Source organism: Epinephelus moara, chromosome 2 (genome assembly GCF_006386435.1).
Source record: "Epinephelus moara isolate mb chromosome 2, YSFRI_EMoa_1.0, whole genome shotgun sequence".
NCBI classification, from domain to species: domain Eukaryota; kingdom Metazoa; phylum Chordata; class Actinopteri; order Perciformes; family Serranidae; genus Epinephelus; species Epinephelus moara.
In genome coordinates, this window is record NC_065507.1 from 30,417,844 (window position 1) to 30,437,049 (window position 19,206).

A 19,206-nucleotide genomic window follows, 5' to 3' on the forward strand; every position below is an offset into this window, starting at 1 on the left:
GTAAATGTGGCAGTTTTTTTTTACAGAATTTTACGTTAAAATACATACATACATGCATACATACATACATACATACATACATTCCATCAATTGTAGTTTCCTTAGTGAACATTATGTCATTATTTGCTTATTATTTTAGCCCATTTTTATATTCATAAAATGAAATTCTTGAAGAAGTTACCATCTTTTATTACATGTAAACAATCAAATCTAAGCAATAGGCATATATCTTTAAACACCATCACATATATGTAAAAACTTGTAATAAAAACTAAATAAAACTATTAGGTTACGCAAACTCTTCAGTAGTATATATTTTTATGTAAACCTCTTGTGTGGGTTCATATGTATCCTAGCTTACGTTATTTTTGTTGTCGATTGTTTTTTCTATGCACATTTCTGTCATTCAACGAATTATTTTTTCCTGACTTGAGATTTATGTTATGGCTACAGCATGTATTGTTAAAAAAAGGTTTTTCAATGAAAATTCTATATATTAAAATAATAATAATAATAATAATAATAATAATAATAATAATAATAATAAAATAGGGCAGTCAAGTTTCCGTGAAACAATGCGGAACTAAGTGCAGCAGCAAACGTTTCCGACCGGATGACAATCTTTTTGGACAGCTTGCTGTTTACAGAACAACGTGGGTTACTGAGACAGAAGTTTCATGGCAAGGGAGTAAAAAAAAAAAAAAAACAATCAATGAAAAACTAAAGGACGCTAATATCTGTTTCTTATGCGTATAAAAAATGGGTAAAAAGCGCCAAAACCAAGACTCGGCGGAGTCTGACTCTCCGGTGAAAAAAGAAGTTCCGGAGTTCAATGGGACTGTATTCAAAGCCATGCTAAAAGAACCAAACACAGCTATGAAAGGTGAGTTTTCAGTTTGAGTTACACACACCTCACAGATGGGACACTAAGTCATATTCGTTACTCAACCATTCGTGCAGCTATTCATCCATCCACGACGGTGCAGTTAACGTTAGTATTTGAGAACCATCTTTCATGCCCTCTGTGCTCTCCTACGTTTTGCTTTAGCTAATTTTTGTTATTTGTCGCTTTCAGGACTGGAGACATTCATATCAACCGCCAAGAAACTGCCATGCTCTGACCTGTATGATGTGGTTGAAGGTTACATTAAAATCTCCATGGAGTGTGCAGAAATATTCAAATTGCTGGATAAAGAAAGGCTTATGGAGAGTGAGGTAGTTACTTTTCACAGTGGATGTGACTGACTGTCAACTTGTTGTTTGACACGTAAAAGCTCTAATCAAATCCTGCTTCTCTACAGATGATGCTGATTTTTGAGAGCTTGGAGATGATCCTTCTCAGGACAGCCAGTGACCTGTCCCACTTCAACATGGTTGGCAATGCTATTGTGAAAAAGACTGTTTCTAGCTACTTGAAACTTCTGCAGGGATCTTTCCATTCAGAGAATCACAGGTTGGTGTAATGACCTCAGTGGGAGGGCTTTCAATCCTCAGCACAGTTTGAAAATTGCCCTCTGCCCATGGCCCTTATGTTGTCTTTTCCGTTGTACACAGGTTTGTCCGTCAGTGCCTCAGTCTTCTGTCTGCCATGGTGTCTCAGGGTCCAGAAGCTGCCAGAGAGATTCTTAGTCAGATCCATGTCAATAAAGCTCTTTCTGCACTGGCAAAGAGAAAGGATAAGAGGGTGTGGTGTTGCATTTGCCCTTTACAGGTTTCAGCATGTTTACTGGGTTTTGTAGATATGTACACTCACATTCTTGTGTGTCATTTCTCCAGGGAAGACCTGATGTCCGCATGGCTTTTATCCAGTTTGTGCTGTCCTTTTTGGTGTCTGGAGATAATGCCACAGTTGGGCAGATATTAGAAATCAAAGGTAATTATAGCTGCTAGCAGCATTTGTCAGGGTTCATGCAGATTGCAAGCATATGAATGCTTGTTTCTTTTTTAATTGACAAGAAGCAAGACTTTTTAAATTTATTCATGGCAGTCATTGCTATATGTTGATGCTCTTGATGTATATAAATCTACTTTGAGAAACACTTGAAGCAGCCTATGATCTCCTGTGAAATCATGTTTAACAGGACTACATTTGTATTATTTGTTTAATTTATTCAAGCTCTGGAATGCATCCCATGTCTATTCATTTATACACAAATTGTCCTACTATGTGAAAAGTGTCAAAAGTTATCCTGGAAAATGCAAAGATTCAGACCACCGGCAGGATGGCACAAGTGGGATTTTAATTCCTAACCTTTGCTTTGAAAGACAACCACCTTACCACTCAACTACAGAGAAAATTAGAGATTTGTTACAGGAACTTGGAAATTTTTGTTTGGATAATAATAAAGTGGCAGAGGATATGTCACCACAAGAGTTCCTAGCAGATGGGCAGAAACAGGAGCTCTACCCAGGGGCATGTAGTTTACTGACAACCTCTTCAACACTGCCGACCAGGTCCAAGGCCAGGAAGCCTAACCAGCCTCAGAAGCAAAAGGCAGAGAGAGGGAGGTCACAAAACTTACAATATTCACAACAATTTAACTGTTGAGGATACAATCCTGAAAAAAACATCACACATTAATCTGCCAGTTTCTGATATATTGTCAAAGACTTAAGGGAAAGTTGCTTAGAAAGTGCAGTACTTGCAAATCTGGGGACCTTGAACCTCTGTGTCCCCAAAGCAGGTGACTTACTGCACGACCAGGAAATCATGGCTTCTCACACACCTTCTGAAAACTTGATGTCATATGCATAACTAGCATAAATTTTTTGTTTTTTTAGGCTTAAAGCACTAACAACAGTTAAAACATTGGTGATGCAATTATGAAAAAAAAATCTCATCATCCTGCTGGTGTCAGGTGTACTGACAACATTTTGGTGACACTTGCTTAAAAATGAGATGAAATAGAAAATGCTGTGCATACAATACAAATTAAAACAAGATATCAATATCACTGTGAGCTCACTGTTAAACTGATCTGAACACCTTTGAAACTTATGATATCTAGTATCCAAAGAATGTCTGTGTCCATTTTGGTAGCATTTGAATGAAAACTTGTAGAGATATAGATGTTTAGCAGGGCTTCAGCAGCTGAGTGTCACTGCTTAGATCCCTAATAATTAGATATGCATTCAGGTTTACACAGTGTACTCTTATCTCATGTGTGTTGATGGCATGTTAATTTGGTGTGTCAGAACTTCTGCCAGAGATCCTGAGTACAGGTCTGAAGGAGGAGAGGATGTCCATTGTCAATCTGATTTTGTCCACACTGAAGACAAGGGTAAGTGCTCAGGAGTTTAATTTTCCATTTAAAAAAACAATTTATGGATTAAATAATTATGTTTGCTGATATTTGTCTTGCTGTAGGTTGTGCTAAACAAGGCCATAAGTAAAACGCAGAAAGTGCGTTTTTTCACACCTGCTGTATTAGCCAACATAGCATCTCTGTATAAATGGAATGGGATTGTGGATGCAACCACTGATGACGACAGGGTGAGTTATTTGCTGTTTTGTTTTTTTTTTCAAAAGGCTCTGTTATCCAAATTTGCTTTTAAACCTGTGGGTCTAAATGCAATTTGTTTTCTTTAAGATGTTGGATGACTCAGAGCATGCTGGGATATCTGTCATTCGGGAGCTTGTTCACAGTTTCCTTCTTGACCTGTGTTGCTCTCGTAAGCATGGCATCAGCTTTCATGATGCCAGCTTTGGCACAGCTGGCAGGTAAGAAATCAGGTATTTGAGTTTACCTTGCACTCTTCTGGAAACTATTCATGCTGATTATAGGATTATAACATTTTTTTCCAGGGCCGGCAACATTGTCTTGCTTCAGTTTTTAGTGGGGCAGAAACAGGCCACAGAGGATAAATTGGTGATGGAGCTGGTGGTGAATGTGCTGAAAGCTTGTCCTGACATGCTGTCTAGATACTTCCAGGAAACTCAGTATTCGTACACCCCCCGCCTCAAAAGTGCTTGGCAGGACAATGTCAAGTTACTTAAAAAGGTAATACCTGCCAGTAAATTTTGATTTTTATGAGGCTTCTTCAATATTGGCTTATATCTAGCTTGTCTACTTTTGAAAATAAGGATTCTCTTTGAATTCATATGTCAGATCTACGAGGCCCAGCCAGAGATTTCCACAGTCTTCCAAACTCGTGAGGTCATTCCTCTCCCCCGTCTGCTGTCCATGATCATGGTGATATCTCTTCCTCCGGTCTGTAACAAGGCCTTCTTCACACAGGGCCTTAGTGTAAGTGACTGAGCCTCACACAAATTCCTCAGCGCTGTTGCTGCAGTACTACAAAACACTAAAAATGTAACATATGTTGTCATGCATTGTCTTAGTTTCTCCTCTTGTGTCTTAACAGCTTGCCAACACAGCAGTGCAGCTCACAACTCTGTCCATGATGAATTTCATTTTAAAAAGAGCCAATAAGAATATAGAGTACCTCTTGGATAAGTCTGAGTGTCACAGCTCAGATGTATACACTTGTGACATGATGGAGGATTTGGTGCAGCAGTACAGGGAGACACTGAGCAAGGTAAGGTCAGGAAAGTGCTCGTTCAATACTCACAAATGGTATTGATGCAACATTCAACAACTCAAGTCTCCACTTTTCACTTGCTGTTCCAGATTTTGCCCGATATGACGAGTATTGTTGCAAAGTGGCAGTCACTTAGCAAGAAGGAAAAGACGGACGGTGAAGAAAAGCAGACCAAAACTGAAGGCAGTGCTGAACAGACAGATAATAAAAACGAAGTGCCTGGTAAAAAGATTTACTTTACACATATATTGTTTATTTTAATCAGTCCTGTAAAGTAAAGGGGATGACCAGCATTTATTTGTTTGCCTGTTTATTTTTTTTTTTTTGATTTTTTTTTTTTTTTTGGTGTGTGTGTGTGTGTGTGTGTGTGTGTGCACGTTTAGCAGTTGCTGAGACAGCTGAAGTGATCCTACTGAAGACTCTGATTCTTCAGGTCATATGTCTTTACCAGAAAGTTGTATCACATCTGGTTAACCAGTGTAAATTTGACTTCAGCAAGCTCTTAAAAGGTAATGTTCTTTTTCTTTTCCTTTTTTTGTTAAATCATTGACTCCATATATAAGTCATATGTTTCGAGTATGATGCTGGTGGTTCTTCAACAAAGCCTTCAAAGTAGATTTTTTTTAACCTCTCCAGGGATTGTATCAGAGAAAGGAGTGAGGGAAGAAGTTCCCCCAGTTTTGCAGTATCAGATACTGCAGTTGGCCTTAGACCTCCCTGCAAGCAAGTTCTCCTGGTTCCGCATACAGGTGAAGAAGTTACACCACTGATTTCATTTACTTTAAAGGTGTTGCTCTGTAATCAGCATTGTTTCTGATGTGTTGTATATTGCTGTGTCTTCCCAGGATGTTGCAGATACAGAATCATCTTCTGGAGAGAAGTCAGTACTGTACCTCCTTCTCAAGATGTTTGTCAGCAGCAGCAGCAGCAGCAGCCACCTGAAAACCTCCACGCGGATGCTGGTTCTAAAAGTAAGGAACATTTCTAAAAAAAAAATTCCTGTGCATTTGCTGTCAGCCTGCATGAAATGTGAGACATCGGTATTTAGAAATCATGAGTAACTGCATATCTTCCAACATGGCAGGTATTCGACTTGATCATTGTTTACCCCAAATATACAGCAAATTAGTCAACTTGGGCAATCAGACTGTGGGTGGAATTCTCTCCATTAGAAAGACACATTATCAACAAAAATTAATAGAACAAAAACTCAAATACACTTTTTGAATACATTAACACAAGTTCATCCCTGTTCTCTGACTCTTGACTCGATGTCAAGAGTCAGAGTACAGCTTGGAGAAATATTATTTCATTTTAGCACAGAGCATAATGTCTAAAGGAAATGTTGGCAGTTCTTCAGCTACATTGGGGAACAGTTTAATCCTTACAGTTAAAAAAAAGTTGTTTGTTCATATAACTTGAAAGAGCCTCAAGCATAGTGATACTGTGGTAAAACTGCATATTTATGAAGTTACTGAAATAAGAGCAGCATTGGCTAAGTCCCAATGTTAATATTTATCTGCAAAAGTTTCATGTAAAACTCTACTCCTCTCTACTTTCTCTCAACTAGAATTTGCTGATTTTTATTCCCTGCCTTGTATTCAGGTGCTAAAAGACAGTGGGGTATTTGAGTACACCTGGACTGAGCTTGAGCTCTGGGTCGACCAGCTAGCAAGAGTAGAGACAAACCAACAGGAGACTGTCATTCAGTTCTTGGAGAGAGTAAGCTCATCTATGTAACATCTTTGTTTAAATGACGATTCCCCTTTCTATTACATTGTTACCCTGTTAGTTATACAAAATAAGACATTATGAATCCTGATATGGTAGTTACAATTGATAATGAACTCCTGGTCTCTCACCTTAGGTGCTGGTGAAACTTGTGTGCAGTTCTCACACATACACAGATAAGGTTGCCAGCCTGGTCCAGGAGGCAGCTTATCTGCAGGCTAACCTGAGTAGCCAAGAGGGTGACGCTGCTAGTATCCCAGTCTCACACATAGATGGTAAGCATTTGCAGACTGAATCAAAGTCAATTTCTTTCTGTCAGAAGCATGTCTGTGAAACCTATTTTGTACAATCTGACAATGTCTCGTAGATGTCTTAGACATGCTGGATGTCATTATGGAGGGTAATGAAGGTGAAATGGAGGAGTTCGGCCCATCTCTGAGTGAAGACCTCATTATCCAGACCTTCCCCTTCAGTGTGGTGGTACCTGCTGCTCTGGAGGCCCGAAACAAACTGCCAGCAGACAAGGGTAAAGCACTTCTGCCTAAATTGGGACAAATAGCAAAATGTTGAGAGTGGAACGATGCATAAACTGCAAAAATGGCTATAGAGTTTACACACACCTAAAATCATTTCTGTTGCAGGTTAACACTGTATAATTTGTTGCATCAAAAGTGCAATTTGAAATGTGGTTTTTCCAACCCAATTAAGTATTTTAAAACGAGTTGTGTTGTATGATGTAATGTTGATAACCATCTGTCTTTTCCTATCTCAGGGGTGGTCTTTGAGTACTTGTCTGCGGTGCTGTCAGATGTGCTGCACTGTCAGAGAGAGCCACTCCCCCTCTGTCTGGCTCTGCTGCAGTATGATAAAGAGCTTTTATCTGCAGAACTCTCTGCTTCTCCTCATCCCTCCATCATACACCTTCATCAGTATTACTCCAAGTGGCTACCACAGCAGTGCCAGGAGCAACTGGTCAGTTGTTGGTGGAATATATTGTTTAACTCAAAGGGTGACACACTTAATAATTATCTTAAGTAATAGTAATTTTCTTTGTATAGAAAATAATCATTCTCTTTTTTTTACAGTTCAAGTCCTCTGAATGCCATTCAAAGGGATTGTCAACCCCCATTTCATTCACTGCACTGATGAAATCTGCGTATAGCCAAGGACCAAGCGCTTTACTAGAGGACACCTTCAGGAAGAATTTAGAAGGAACTCTAGCTTCCATGTCCATGGCTGATTTTCCAGTAGCAATCAAGCAGATCTTACTCTACATAAAATCCACAGTGGAAAACATTGGCACGGTAAGAACACAAAACAATCTTACTACTCAATAAATTGCTAAGTTAAAATACACACCACACATCATATCCCTCTGCACAGTTCTCCAAAGACATAGGAACTGCTCCCCTGAGGACCTTAATGGGAATACTCCTGGATTTGATGACCAAGCTACAAGGCTTTCATGAGACTACAAACTCTGAGCCAACAGCAACAGAGAACTCCAAAGAAGGATCAGACCTCTTCCTGGAAATAAACGAGTCATCCCCAGTAGGAGCCAATAAAGAGCAGGTTGGGAAAAAGTTTAGCTTCTACGATGACTTTTATTTGATGGAAATATTTTCTTTGTTGAAGCTTTGACCAACGTTAGCAAGTTTAATTCTTCTATATTCTACTATATATTCTAATATGACACCCTCTGTCTTTAGATCCTTGTTTCTGCCCTTGGCTCCATACTCAAGCATCCATGTTTGGAGCAGTGGTTTCTGGCTCTGGAGCTGGCTGCTTTGCCTCCTCACACTCTGAACCCTGTCAGGCTAAAGCATCTGTGTGCTCAGCTGAATGATGACATTCTGGCCTTGCTAAAGACCAGTGCCCCCACTCTCTGTGATCTTGGTCACCTGGAGCTTATTTGTAGCTACACGGGGGCAATAGAAAAAGCTGTGCTCAAGGAACTGGTGGAGAAGGGGTCCCAGCCTGCAAAAAAGCAATCCAGACCTTTCCAGGCCCTCTTGTCTCTGCACAGCTACATGGATTCCTGCAATCTGAGAGAAGTGGTTTCGAAGTTGCTACTTCTCCCCCAGGAGAGCCTAATCTTTCCCAGCAGTGAGGGCACACAAGCTGAGCTTAGTGCCTATGGTCATGCAGCACTGCAGATCCTCACAGAGTCTAAAGCTAACTCTTCCCATGACCACGCTAACTTTCTATCTCAGGCACACCTCCATGGCCTGAGCACTCTGCTGCTGTCCTGTTCCAGCCCTGCGCTGGAGGCCTTCCTGCTGCAGACTCTGTCTAGTGAGCCAGGCAGTGCTAAACTCATCCACACAGATGTGCTGCTGCACTGTCTCCAGTGGCCTCACCCAGACACTCAAGCCATCAGCTGTCTACTGCTGCAGAACTGCTCCACACACCGCCTCTGCTTTGAGATGTGGTGCCTAGAGCCAGCAGACATGGAGAAGCTCTCAGACCAGACAGACAGATTCCTTCCACTAATCAATGCATACCTACAGATGGCAAATAGAGAAGACCCTGCCAGGCCAAAAGATGGTTCGTACTAAAAACATCTCCTCTATTGTCTTGAAGCATACATGATTTATGTCACTATTTTTCTCTCATTTCAACTTTTATATTAACTTAGATATGGTCAATATCTGTGTGTTATAGTGCAGAAAGAGGTTTTAAAGGCCTTGAAGCAAGCACTGCTCGCCAGATTGTCCCAGTGTGTTCTGGGAAACCTGACAGAAGACTCAGGAGCCCAGCTTGCTGAAACACTAGCCAGTCTGATCAAGCTCTCTGCAAACATCAAAGACATCAGGGACTTGATCAACAATCTGCCCAATGCTCTTCAAAAAGTGGACAGTTTTGAAAGGTATTTATTAGTGCTTAATACTATAAGTAAATTATCAGTGTCACAAGGTAACAGCTAAATGTTGTTTTCTCTTTCAGATGGCAACTAGTTGATGTTATTACTGAGAAACTGGCTGATTGTCCAGAAGAACAAGAAACCTGGAGGAAGTCTGTCACCACTGCTGCCCTCAAGTGCCTCATCACTGCTTACAGTCATTCTAAAGATGAGGCCTTTTCCCGGTCAGAGCAAGAGCAGAGCATCCTGGAAAGACTGCAAGGACTCCTAGTGGGTTTATTTTACTCACACATGCATTTTATGATTTTATTTAATGCATTTCATAACATATCTTCTTTACACAGACATCAGCTGAAGACATCACTGCAACTGAATGGAACAGTTTTGTCAAGAATGGACTGAAGTAAGATATATTTTCAAATCCATTCTACTAGAAAGTTGTCACATCAAATTGTCTTTTTTTTTTTTTCAAATCAAATACCTAAAAGACCTTTTTTTCCACTGTAGATATCGCTACAGAAATCACCACTTTCTGAACACACTGAGCAAACTGTTGGAAGTGATGTATGGTGGCAGTGAAGTCCAGAAGGATCTGATTCCTTTATCCACCATTCACATGATGGCCAGCAGCCATTCTCTGTTCCTGCCCACCATGTTGGGCTCGGATGAAGACCCTAATAGGTGTCAAGCTAAAGGTACGTATGGATCAGAATAAAATAGAGAAAAACATTAAATTACAAACCTGAAACCTTGTCTCTAAATTTTTTTTTTATTACTAAAAACAAACGTGCTTGTTTTGTTGTCATTTCAGAAGCACTAGTGTCCCTACTTCTCTGTTTAGTGAAGAAATGCTCAACAGTTTGTAACATCAATCACTTTGTTGTACTTTTGGGAGCATATGGAGTAACACTGAGTACTTCAGGTAAAACAAGAAATCTAAGTATTTTTGTGTTTATGTGTTCGTTGTCCTTCGGTTCTCTTATACCTTGGTTTGGTTTGCAGATCAAAAGCTGTTACTGCTTCTACAAGAATATGAAAGAAACAATGTCAGTCTGCTGAAATTCCAGTAAGTTGCATTCAAGTTTATATCTTTTACATGCAACAAGTGCACTTGTTTGAAAACACTAAATATGTGTTTGGCGGCAGGGTTATGCAGTGGTTAGCATTGTGCCTCACAGCAAGTGGGTTCCTTGTTCAACCCTGCTCTCTGTGCGGAGTCTGCATGTTCTCCCTGTGTCAGTGGGGAGCGTGTCTCCGTGTACTCTAGCTTCCTCCCATGATCCAAAGACACAGGTTTGGTTAATTGGTGACTCTAAATTGGCTGTAGGTGTGAATGTGAGTGCGAATGGTTGTCTGTCTCTATGTATCAGCCCTGTGATAGTCTGGTGACCTCCAGGATGTACTCATCCTCTCCCCTACTGTCAGCTGGGATAAGCTCCAGACCTCCCGCAACCCTTAATAAAATGAGTGGTTATGGAAAATGAATGAATGAATAAATATGTGTTTTTGACTGCAGATCCTTCTTGTGGGGCCCTGCAGCTGTGGAGCACCACAAGGCCCGGAAAAGCCTTGGAGCTTCTCTGTGGAAGCAAGCCAGCTCAGATGACTTGTTGGCCCTGCTGAAAACTGACAGGATGCTCCACACGATTGCGCACTTTCCCCAGCAACACAGAATCATCCTGCAGGTCAATATTTTATTTCATAGTTAATGATAATAATAATAATAGTAATGATAATGATAATAATACAACATACTTATATAGCGCTTTTCAAGGCACACAAAGACGCTTTATAAATTCAGGGAATAAGAAGTTACCTTTTAAAAAGTGAGTTCACCCTAATCACAGAACAATATTTTTGAAATACCTCTTGTGATTTCAAGCAATACAGAGGAAATGGTTTCACATGTTGTTTTCAATACTTTGATCATCGCAATTGAAATCCTGTTCTCCTCCATTGTGATCAAGTGACTGCAAAAATCTCAGAGAGCAGGCGCCTCATGTACAAAGGCTGTGTCCTTGCCGCAGTGGCCGCGGGCTCGATTGTGACCCACAGCCCTCTCTCCATCCTTCACACAAAATCTGTCCTATCAAATAAAGGCAAAAAAAGTCCCAAAAAATATCTTTATATTTTAAAAAATCTCACAGGTGTATATCTAAAAACTTTTGCAAATAACAGAAAAGAGATGGGTGAAGAAAATTTAATTATTAACTGGATAAGTTTTTAATGTCTACTTTTTTCTCTTCGATAGGATGATAAGGAGCCACTGTACAATAGCAATGCAGTTAAGGACCTTGGGGATTTGTATGATCCCCGTTTTCTTTTGCCTCTATTCAGCACCATACTGCAGCCAGGTGAGTATATTTCATTGCTGTTGTCACTGCTCCTCATCAGTTAAGGTCACCACTGCTGTATAACTGTGACATTTTCTCCTGTTTTCTTTGTGACAGAGTGTGTGATTGACTGCCTCAAGTTTGTATCCAGTCATGCCCTTGGACTAACTGTAATGGCTCTAAGTAGCTACGACCCAAATGTGAGAGCGGCAGGGTACCATGTGCTGAGCTGCTTCTACCAACACCTGGAGGGTGCTCGGTTTAGAGAGAAGAGACAGGTAAAGTGTGAGGGAGGTGGCGTGTGAGTATTTAAATAATATATGTGTGGAAATAACATCAAGAAACACTGATGAGCTTGAGTTTATCAAACAGCTGCTGTACTTGATGGACACAGTGAAGAATGGAATTCGACAGCAGAATCAAAGACTTCCATTTGTCCTGACCACTTACATCGCCAAAGTGGCTCAGCAGATGCTCAAACCTGGTGTGTAACTCTGAAAACTTGTTATTCCCTGATCAGAGTGATTGGACCCATAGTGTTTACATAACAATATTTGTTTATTTGTGTGAGATGTTTTTCAAACTGATAAGGAACTCTGCATAATTACAAAGTAACATTTAGATTTCTATCTTTTTGATTGCTCTGTTGAATATCTATATAGGGCATATTTTTTTTACTTTTGTCTGCTGCATGACCTCCTTTACCCTCAGGATCACTGACCCTTTTACTTGTTTTCCATTATTTCCCAGAGGACCACATGTACGTGGTGTTAAACAGGTTTCTCCTGTCCCATCAGAGTTTGGATTTCAGGAGAGTCCCAGAGTTCTTCAAGCTATTCTATGGCTTTGACTTGGAGGTAAAGTATTTTATATATATAATGCTGACAACATTGTTTTTTTTTCTTGTACTGCAATTCATTAACCATGTCAAGGAAATTCTACCCTGAAATAAATAAATGATTGTCCAAATAAACTCTTCTTGTGTCAACAACGTTTAACCTTCATCTGTTTGTTTTGCTCAGCACATGCTGTTTTTGGACTAATGTTATCTGTGTTTATGAAACAGTGTTAGCCATGAGAGTATGACTGACTGACTGACTGACTGACTGACTGTCCAATATTTCTGCAGCATAAAATGGAACGTGAGTGGATCTTGAGTGTGCTGGAAGAAGGGATAAGTGATGGACACTGCTATGAACTGTGTGAACAACAAGGCATCTTTCAGACCCTTCTAGGCTTCAGCAGCAGCCCCCTGTGTGATGAACATTCCCAGGTACGCAGTGTGAGCTTCACAATGATGCAGAACATGAGCAGTTAAGTCAAAATGCTCTGAAATGCATTTCATAAGTAAAACAAATAGAGGTTCGCCTAATGTACATTTATTTGCTTTGTATCTCTCCACAAGGCACAGATTATCAGGGTTTTGTGCCAGGCTGCCCGTGTCAACAGAGCAGCTTATAACCTCACCAAGAGCTGTGGGCTCCTAACCTGGATGATACAGGTGGCTGAAAAAAGGTAAGCTGGAGAAGAAGGTACAGTCTTAACTTTGGCGCTTTATTTTGATAATAGTTTGATAATTGATATATTACTGCAATCATTTCTTTTGCCAGTCTCTTGTTTTCAACATAAGTCTGTACTTCCTCCTCAGGAGTGTAGACCAGCAGCTGCTAAGTGCCATCATAGATCTGCTCCATGTGTTGTGGTTTACTAACCTTGGGCAGAAAGAGAAGCAGGTGGATGGAGCCAAGAACTCCTCATCTACAGAGAAATCTCAGAGCTCTGTGAAGTGCCTCCCACTCCCACTCATCAGCGAATTCCTGTGTGTGGCATTAACTATCAGCAGACGCCTCAGGTAAAGCACCGTAACTTTTAGATACGTTTAACTTAAGTCACTCTTCATTTACTTAAACTTAAATTTAATAATACATATAAATGATACAATAGCTGTCCTTTGGTGAAGAATGTCAGTGTTTGTTTGTTCTCCTCCCCTCAGGTTACGTGTGAAGGCCGCTCAGCTCAGCCTATTTGTACAGACTCTTTGCTCTATACTGAAGCATCGTGGGACGGCACTCAGTGTAAATAAACAGGCTGACCGGTTAACATTCCACCCACAGCCTCTCTCTTGTACCGAAGCCCTCACTCTGCTTCTCTGTTGGGCCTCCCTGTCCCACAACACGGCCCTCCTAACACAGATACAAGCTTTGTCTGAAAAGCACAAAGTGAAGGAATTGCTGGGTGAGTGCTGTAAAGACGTTCACACGGAGCACGTCTTACAAATATTGCTGTGGTTGTCTTTCTGTCAAAGGGATGAACAAACTAGGGTAAACACCTAATGGAAATGTAAATAGATTGAATGGTGGCAGAAGAAGTCTTAGAGTAAGCTTTTTGAAATGCAAGTTTTCAAAGCAACTGGAGACAATGAAGCAAAAGAGGCCAAAATTGATCTGTGCCTAAATTACACAGTAAAAAAATGCAGGTTGAAACTCAACAAAATAAACATGACAGACACAAACAGTGTAGGTCTTAACATATGCTTCTAATCGTCATGAAAACTTAATATGTTTCATTTTGTAACTGTGTTTGCAATTGAGTTTTAATTACTTGATTTACATACGTTATTTTTTTCAACACTGTTGCTAAAACAGGGATCTTGTGTAGCTTTGATAAGTACATCATAGCTAACTATAGATTGTCAATAGTGGAGAATGGGAAACTATTTTTCTGATTTATCACATTTTTTCCCCTAATGTAACTGATTTGTAGCCAAAAACCAAGTCTTGGTTTGCAATTAATTCCGTTCCGTTAAAATTATGTCTAGCTGATCCTACGAGGCATTTGAACATTTAAAAATAAACCTAGAGCCAAAAAGCTACTTTTATTCCCACAAATGATGCCGAATAATTGATATTAGGCTTTCAGGGCCTACAATTACGCCAAGCATACGAGAAAATTGACCAGCAGCACTTATCAATTACCGCTCCAAGATGTCTGCTCTGTTGTTGACCCTGTGTTCTCCTCTCTGTAGGGAAATGAATAGAAATGAGGCTTAAAAAGTATCAATTTGTAACATGTGATGGCATTACATGCTGGACTAGTTTTTCCATTACAAACAGTGGAGAAATAGATATTTGTTCCACTTCACAGTATGTAAATCATTCCTTATACCTTTACTGGCATAAACATGGCTTTGTTCATCTTCCTCCCCAGGGATTGGGAAGGATAAGGCCCGAGGTAAAGGCTCCTTTTCCCAGGCCTGCATGCGAAAAGAGAACCTGGCAGAAGATGCTGAGGCTGAGAAACAAGAAGAGAGTCTCCTGACAGAGTGTAAATTTTTCCTCAGCAGTATCTTTGTTCACTGGGAGCCTGTGTTTCCCCTCTCTGAGCCCCAGCTGGCTCAGCCAAGAGTCAAACTGGATCCCAGTTGGTTGGCCACTGATACTGCACACCTGCTCACCAAGTGGTCCCTGAGGTGCTTGGTGGAGGACTCATGTGATGAGAACAGAACAAAAGAGTTCTTGCACTGGGTCCAAAAGGCAGTGCTAAAACACAGAGAAATCATGAATGTTGTGTTTCTTGATCCCGTCATGAAAGCCGACATTCTTCAACTCTACCATCAGGCCTTTGAAGCTCAGTGTCACTCCAGCGTTTCAGAAAGAGTGGAAGTCCTCCAGCTATTTACCGAGATTATGATATGCTTACTAGAGACCCAAGGCCACCTTCCAGAGTTACATCGTACAGTCATCTCCGCCTGCCTGCCAGAGGCCACACATGATCAGTCTAGACGCGGTAAGAGCCTGCTAGATTGTATACCAAACAATTCCAGTCACTCAGGGCTGTGCCTCGCTTAAAAACTTACCTCTCTACTCCATAATACTAAAATATCTCAGTTGTGTTGAAACACTTGAGTCATCTAGATTTTTGGAGCAGGGGGGCCCAAACTTTAAACAAAGGAGTGCCAAATTTGACTTGATGGGAATGTCATCAAGTCGTGTATGATGTAAAATGATTTAAGGGCCCAGATCCTAAATCTGTGGTAAACGTTGGTGAAAAGTTTAACTATGCTTCAAGTAAGTGATCATGTTTTGATGTGGAACTGGATTCAGGGTTTTGTTTTGTTTTTACATGCAAGAAGGGATTTTTTTTTAAACATTTTTGGGTTTTTTTCATTAACTATCACATTCATTGATAAAGAAAATCTGATATGTGTCCTAGGACTGTTTATCACTATGTGATAGAGATCCAGATTTGTTTCTATTATCAAAATAACATTAAAAGAAAAGCATTTACTTTGTCCAATTCAGCAGAGTATTATGAAAATGGTGAAAGACATTGTTAAGCTTTGCAACATTTATTGTAGTTCCAAGTGTTGCTTGAACACATTACTAGAAATCTGTTTAATTATATAGCACTATGTGCACCACATTTGCATTAAGCTTAGAGGAGATGCTTGATTTTTAAAGATAACTCAGATGTAAGCAGTTGTAATGTAAATTGATTGAGTCTCTTGTTTTGTCCTTTTCAGAAGCAGGGCTGTTTCTGTTGTCATCATATATCCATGACCTGTGGAGCGGAGCCTCGTCAGCAGAGCTTTTTCTGTCTCATGTCAGTTTGGTGAACAGAGCCAAGTGTAAGAGACAGAGAGCATCCAAATCATCACTGACTCAAACAGCCATCAGATCCATCTGTAATGACATCATTACCATGAAGAGTTAAATATGATATCTGAACACTACTGTGTTCGCTGAAATAGACTTGATCATTTTGCTGCTTTGTTTGATTCTTGTAAAAAGACTGAAGATATTTTGTATAACTATCTGTTATAAAACATCGATTTACAAATCTGTTACAAAGTTTTTAATGTTTTTTTTTACATATGGTTCCTGCTTGACCTAATTTTAAATCTTTGTGTACTTGTATGCAAAAATTTTGGCCTTTAGAACATAGTGTTCACATGTACACACATTGCAGTTTAAAGCACGGGGTAAGGATAATAGTTACATAACATTGTGATAAATGGTAAAGCAGCCTTGCTCTTTGTAGGTGTTCTGTGTAATGGAAAGAAAACAGCAACTCTCTCTTACACACTGCAGCAAAATCTCTAATATAAAATTTCTCTGCTTCCCTGGCATTCTTATCACAGTCATGTTTTCACAATTCTGATTTTTAATTTGTGTCCATCACCTTAATTATTAACATTTTGTTCACATCCATTAAAAGTGCACTCGTTCAGATTCAGCCCAAGGTCAAGCTGTTGATGTTCTTTGACTTCCACTGATGTTGGATCTTTGACTCCTGCAACAATAATAAGAAAGTTTTCAGGTTAAAGTAGAACTTTGTAGCTTTAGCCTATTTTTGCGTGTGGCCGTGGTGTGTGTGTGTGTGTGTGTGTGTGTGTGTGTATGTATATATATATATATATATATATAGATATATAGATAGATAGATAGATAGAGATATAGAGATATAGAGATATATTTTATTTATAGTAAATCCACTTACCTCTACCTCCATTCATTTAGATGATGCATGCATCACACTTACCTTGGGAAGTTTTCACTGCGAGACATTACATTCAAACAGAGAAAGAGGAGTCCCACAAAAGCAGCCAGAATGATCCAAAATATTATAACAATTGAGTCTGAAAGGTAAGAGGGAAATTGCTGTCATCATTTTCATTAACACAAGAAGACAAACATTCTCTAAAGCACGAAGACTTACATTTGTTGTATTTCAGTTTGCTCTCATCCACAATCACAGGATCAAGGTAATCATAATAGTATTCCCACTGGTTGGAAATAGTGGCAGTTGAGTTGTCCATTACAGCCATCATCTCATTTTGAACCAATGCTGCCTCATTCCAAAAAGTTGGTAGAGAAAAATGATTTCACCATGATGGAAAAACAAAATTGCTGTTGATTCTTCTCTCTAAAGATGGTCTTGTGTATTTCAGCAAGCTTAGGGAAAGCTGCCTCTTATCCTCACCCACGTTTGCTCAGCTCCAGTTGTTTTTCCTCGTGTCAGTTCTGCTGACTATATTTCAGCATATGCATGCAGTGTGCAGGTTTGGCCACAGGAGTTCATAATAGAGCCATTCAACAGGGTGAAAGAAAAATACTGAAGGAAAATGAAATGGGTAGGGCAACATGAATGATGAAAATAGGCTACCTAATATAGCGTACTAGTGCTTTGATTGCAATTGATGAGTGGGCCTAATGAGGTGCACTTGTATTACTGTAGTCATTGTCTTTTGATTTTCAAAGCTGACCCTGCATTACTTCCCTAGTCAATAAAAAGCAAATTAATTCTTCCGATAATCCTGAAGGCAACATTATCTGTGACATCAGACGTTGACGGACGCACCCGGAGTGGAACCGCGAGACTAGTGGCACCTCCTAGCACAGCATAGAGCTTTGACTAGCAATGTGACAATAAAAATAGAGCCCGTCAACGTCGCTGTTCATGTTGTTAGCTAACGTTATATAACGGCACATGGTTATGATTGGGTAGAGTAACAAAATAGAAACGTTCGTCAGCCAGCTTTCAATACAACAAACCATTATGGATGCAGTAAACGCGTTCAACATGGAGGTAAAGTTTGCTTGTCTTGTCCAAAAAGCTAAACCCGAAGGCTAACACGAACGCTAACGTATGTCAGTTGTTGTAACGTTACATTAACGCCAGCTAATATGTTTGATAGCTGAGCTAGTGGTAATATATTCTACTGAAGAAAACGAATTGGTTCGTTTTGGGGGAAATTGTTTGCTTAGTTGAACGCGATCAATTAAAAAGTAAACATTGCTTGATTGGATTTGTTAGCTACTAGCTTAGGCCCCTGGTAACGTTACATTAATTTTGCAAGGCCCATGATTTCAGCTAACTGCTAACTTGCCACTGACTGCACGATGAACCGTCTGTAGTTATGTTAGAATAACAGCTGTCTCTGTAGCCCTGTATCTCACTCCCACAGAATTAATTATCTGTCATGCTATCAATGTTTATAATTACGTTGTCGACTCACCAGGTAATGTTAGCATTGCTACCAACTGCTTAATATGAGGAAGTTCAGTGTAACGGTAGCATAACGATATTAACGCACAATGTATCGTCTTGAGTTAATTATATGAGTTGTAACTATATGAGTACGTGTTATTTCATTTATGCCACCCGAGGACTCCGGTGTTGCACCGGACTGTTGTCTTGTCTTGCAGTGTTTTTTGAATGTGTGTGTCGTTGGTGTTGGGACATTGCCATACAGGGTCTGTAATTTGGTGCTATTTAACGTACGTGCTGCTTTCAAGACTTAATACGACACTTTCAAAGACAAACCCCGTGTATATATCAAGGTATTGCACATGCGTAAAACGGGACTACTGGTCACAGGTATCAAAACCAAAGACTATTCATCTAACAGTGTTTCACACATCTCTACATGTATGTAAATGAGCTTGGGGTAATCGGTAAACGTTGTCTAAGAGGTACTTTCATAAACATAAATCCACTTTCCTTAATCACAGACGGTTGAACAATGTTATAGTCTAGAGTGTAAGTTGTTAACTTTTCACAACCCAAGTAAAGAACAGAGGGGTATTCCAGGTAGGAGGTTCAACAAACTCTGAGTCTATCCCTGAACTCTGAGTTGATTTACCCTGAGATGGGAAACTCTGAGTTACCGGTTCCAGAACAGCTGATCTGAGTTAGTTAAGTCAACTCTGAGTATGTTCACTCTGAGTTAAACCG

General features: G+C 39.9%; 2 protein-coding genes across 4 annotated transcripts in view; both read left to right on the top strand.

Annotated features, from left to right (window-relative positions):
• The first annotated feature begins 617 nt into the window (after positions 1-617).
• urb1 (URB1 ribosome biogenesis homolog) lies at positions 618-16,319 on the top strand. 2 transcript variants are annotated; one of them, XM_050033630.1, is made up of 39 exons: positions 618-883; positions 1,076-1,215; positions 1,302-1,453; positions 1,555-1,684; positions 1,777-1,873; positions 3,196-3,281; positions 3,368-3,493; positions 3,591-3,721; positions 3,806-4,001; positions 4,110-4,247; positions 4,366-4,539; positions 4,632-4,764; positions 4,926-5,051; positions 5,179-5,291; positions 5,388-5,513; positions 6,148-6,264; positions 6,410-6,548; positions 6,641-6,799; positions 7,046-7,245; positions 7,359-7,577; positions 7,657-7,845; positions 7,983-8,820; positions 8,938-9,142; positions 9,220-9,406; positions 9,481-9,539; positions 9,644-9,831; positions 9,948-10,058; positions 10,139-10,202; positions 10,653-10,821; positions 11,388-11,490; positions 11,587-11,747; positions 11,842-11,953; positions 12,220-12,326; positions 12,599-12,742; positions 12,875-12,984; positions 13,118-13,321; positions 13,463-13,704; positions 14,677-15,255; positions 15,992-16,319. In XM_050033630.1, the coding sequence occupies exons 1-39, from the start codon at positions 760-762 to the stop codon at positions 16,180-16,182; spliced, it is 6,789 nt and encodes a 2,262-aa protein (XP_049889587.1). In that variant the 5' UTR covers positions 618-759; the 3' UTR covers positions 16,183-16,319. The 2 variants fall into 2 exon arrangements, with proteins under 2 accessions (XP_049889587.1, XP_049889594.1); XM_050033637.1 differs by having other exon boundaries at positions 4,929-5,051.
• A 1,488-nt stretch (positions 16,320-17,807) lies between these two features.
• LOC126383178 (SR-related and CTD-associated factor 4-like) overlaps positions 17,808-19,206 on the top strand; it is a 35,940-nt gene continuing 34,541 nt past the window's right edge. The window contains exon 1 of one of the 2 annotated variants that reach the window (XM_050033656.1): positions 17,808-18,057. In XM_050033656.1, the coding sequence (XP_049889613.1) occupies positions 18,028-18,057 (30 nt within the window). In that variant the 5' untranslated portion in view covers positions 17,808-18,027. The remainder of the gene's footprint in view (positions 18,058-19,206) is intronic. The other variant, XM_050033648.1, reaches the window with a different exon arrangement.

Excerpts from the sequence above, each read along its gene's own strand:
- urb1 (XM_050033630.1), top strand. The coding sequence starts at position 760 with ATGGGTAAAAAGCGCCAAAACCAAGACTCGGCGGAGTCTGACTCTCCG. Across the intron at positions 6,800-7,045 it reads CAAACTGCCAGCAGACAAGG|GGGTGGTCTTTGAGTACTTG; the intron begins GTAAAGCACTTC and ends TTCCTATCTCAG. Across the intron at positions 10,059-10,138 it reads AGTAACACTGAGTACTTCAG|ATCAAAAGCTGTTACTGCTT; the intron begins GTAAAACAAGAA and ends TTTGGTTTGCAG.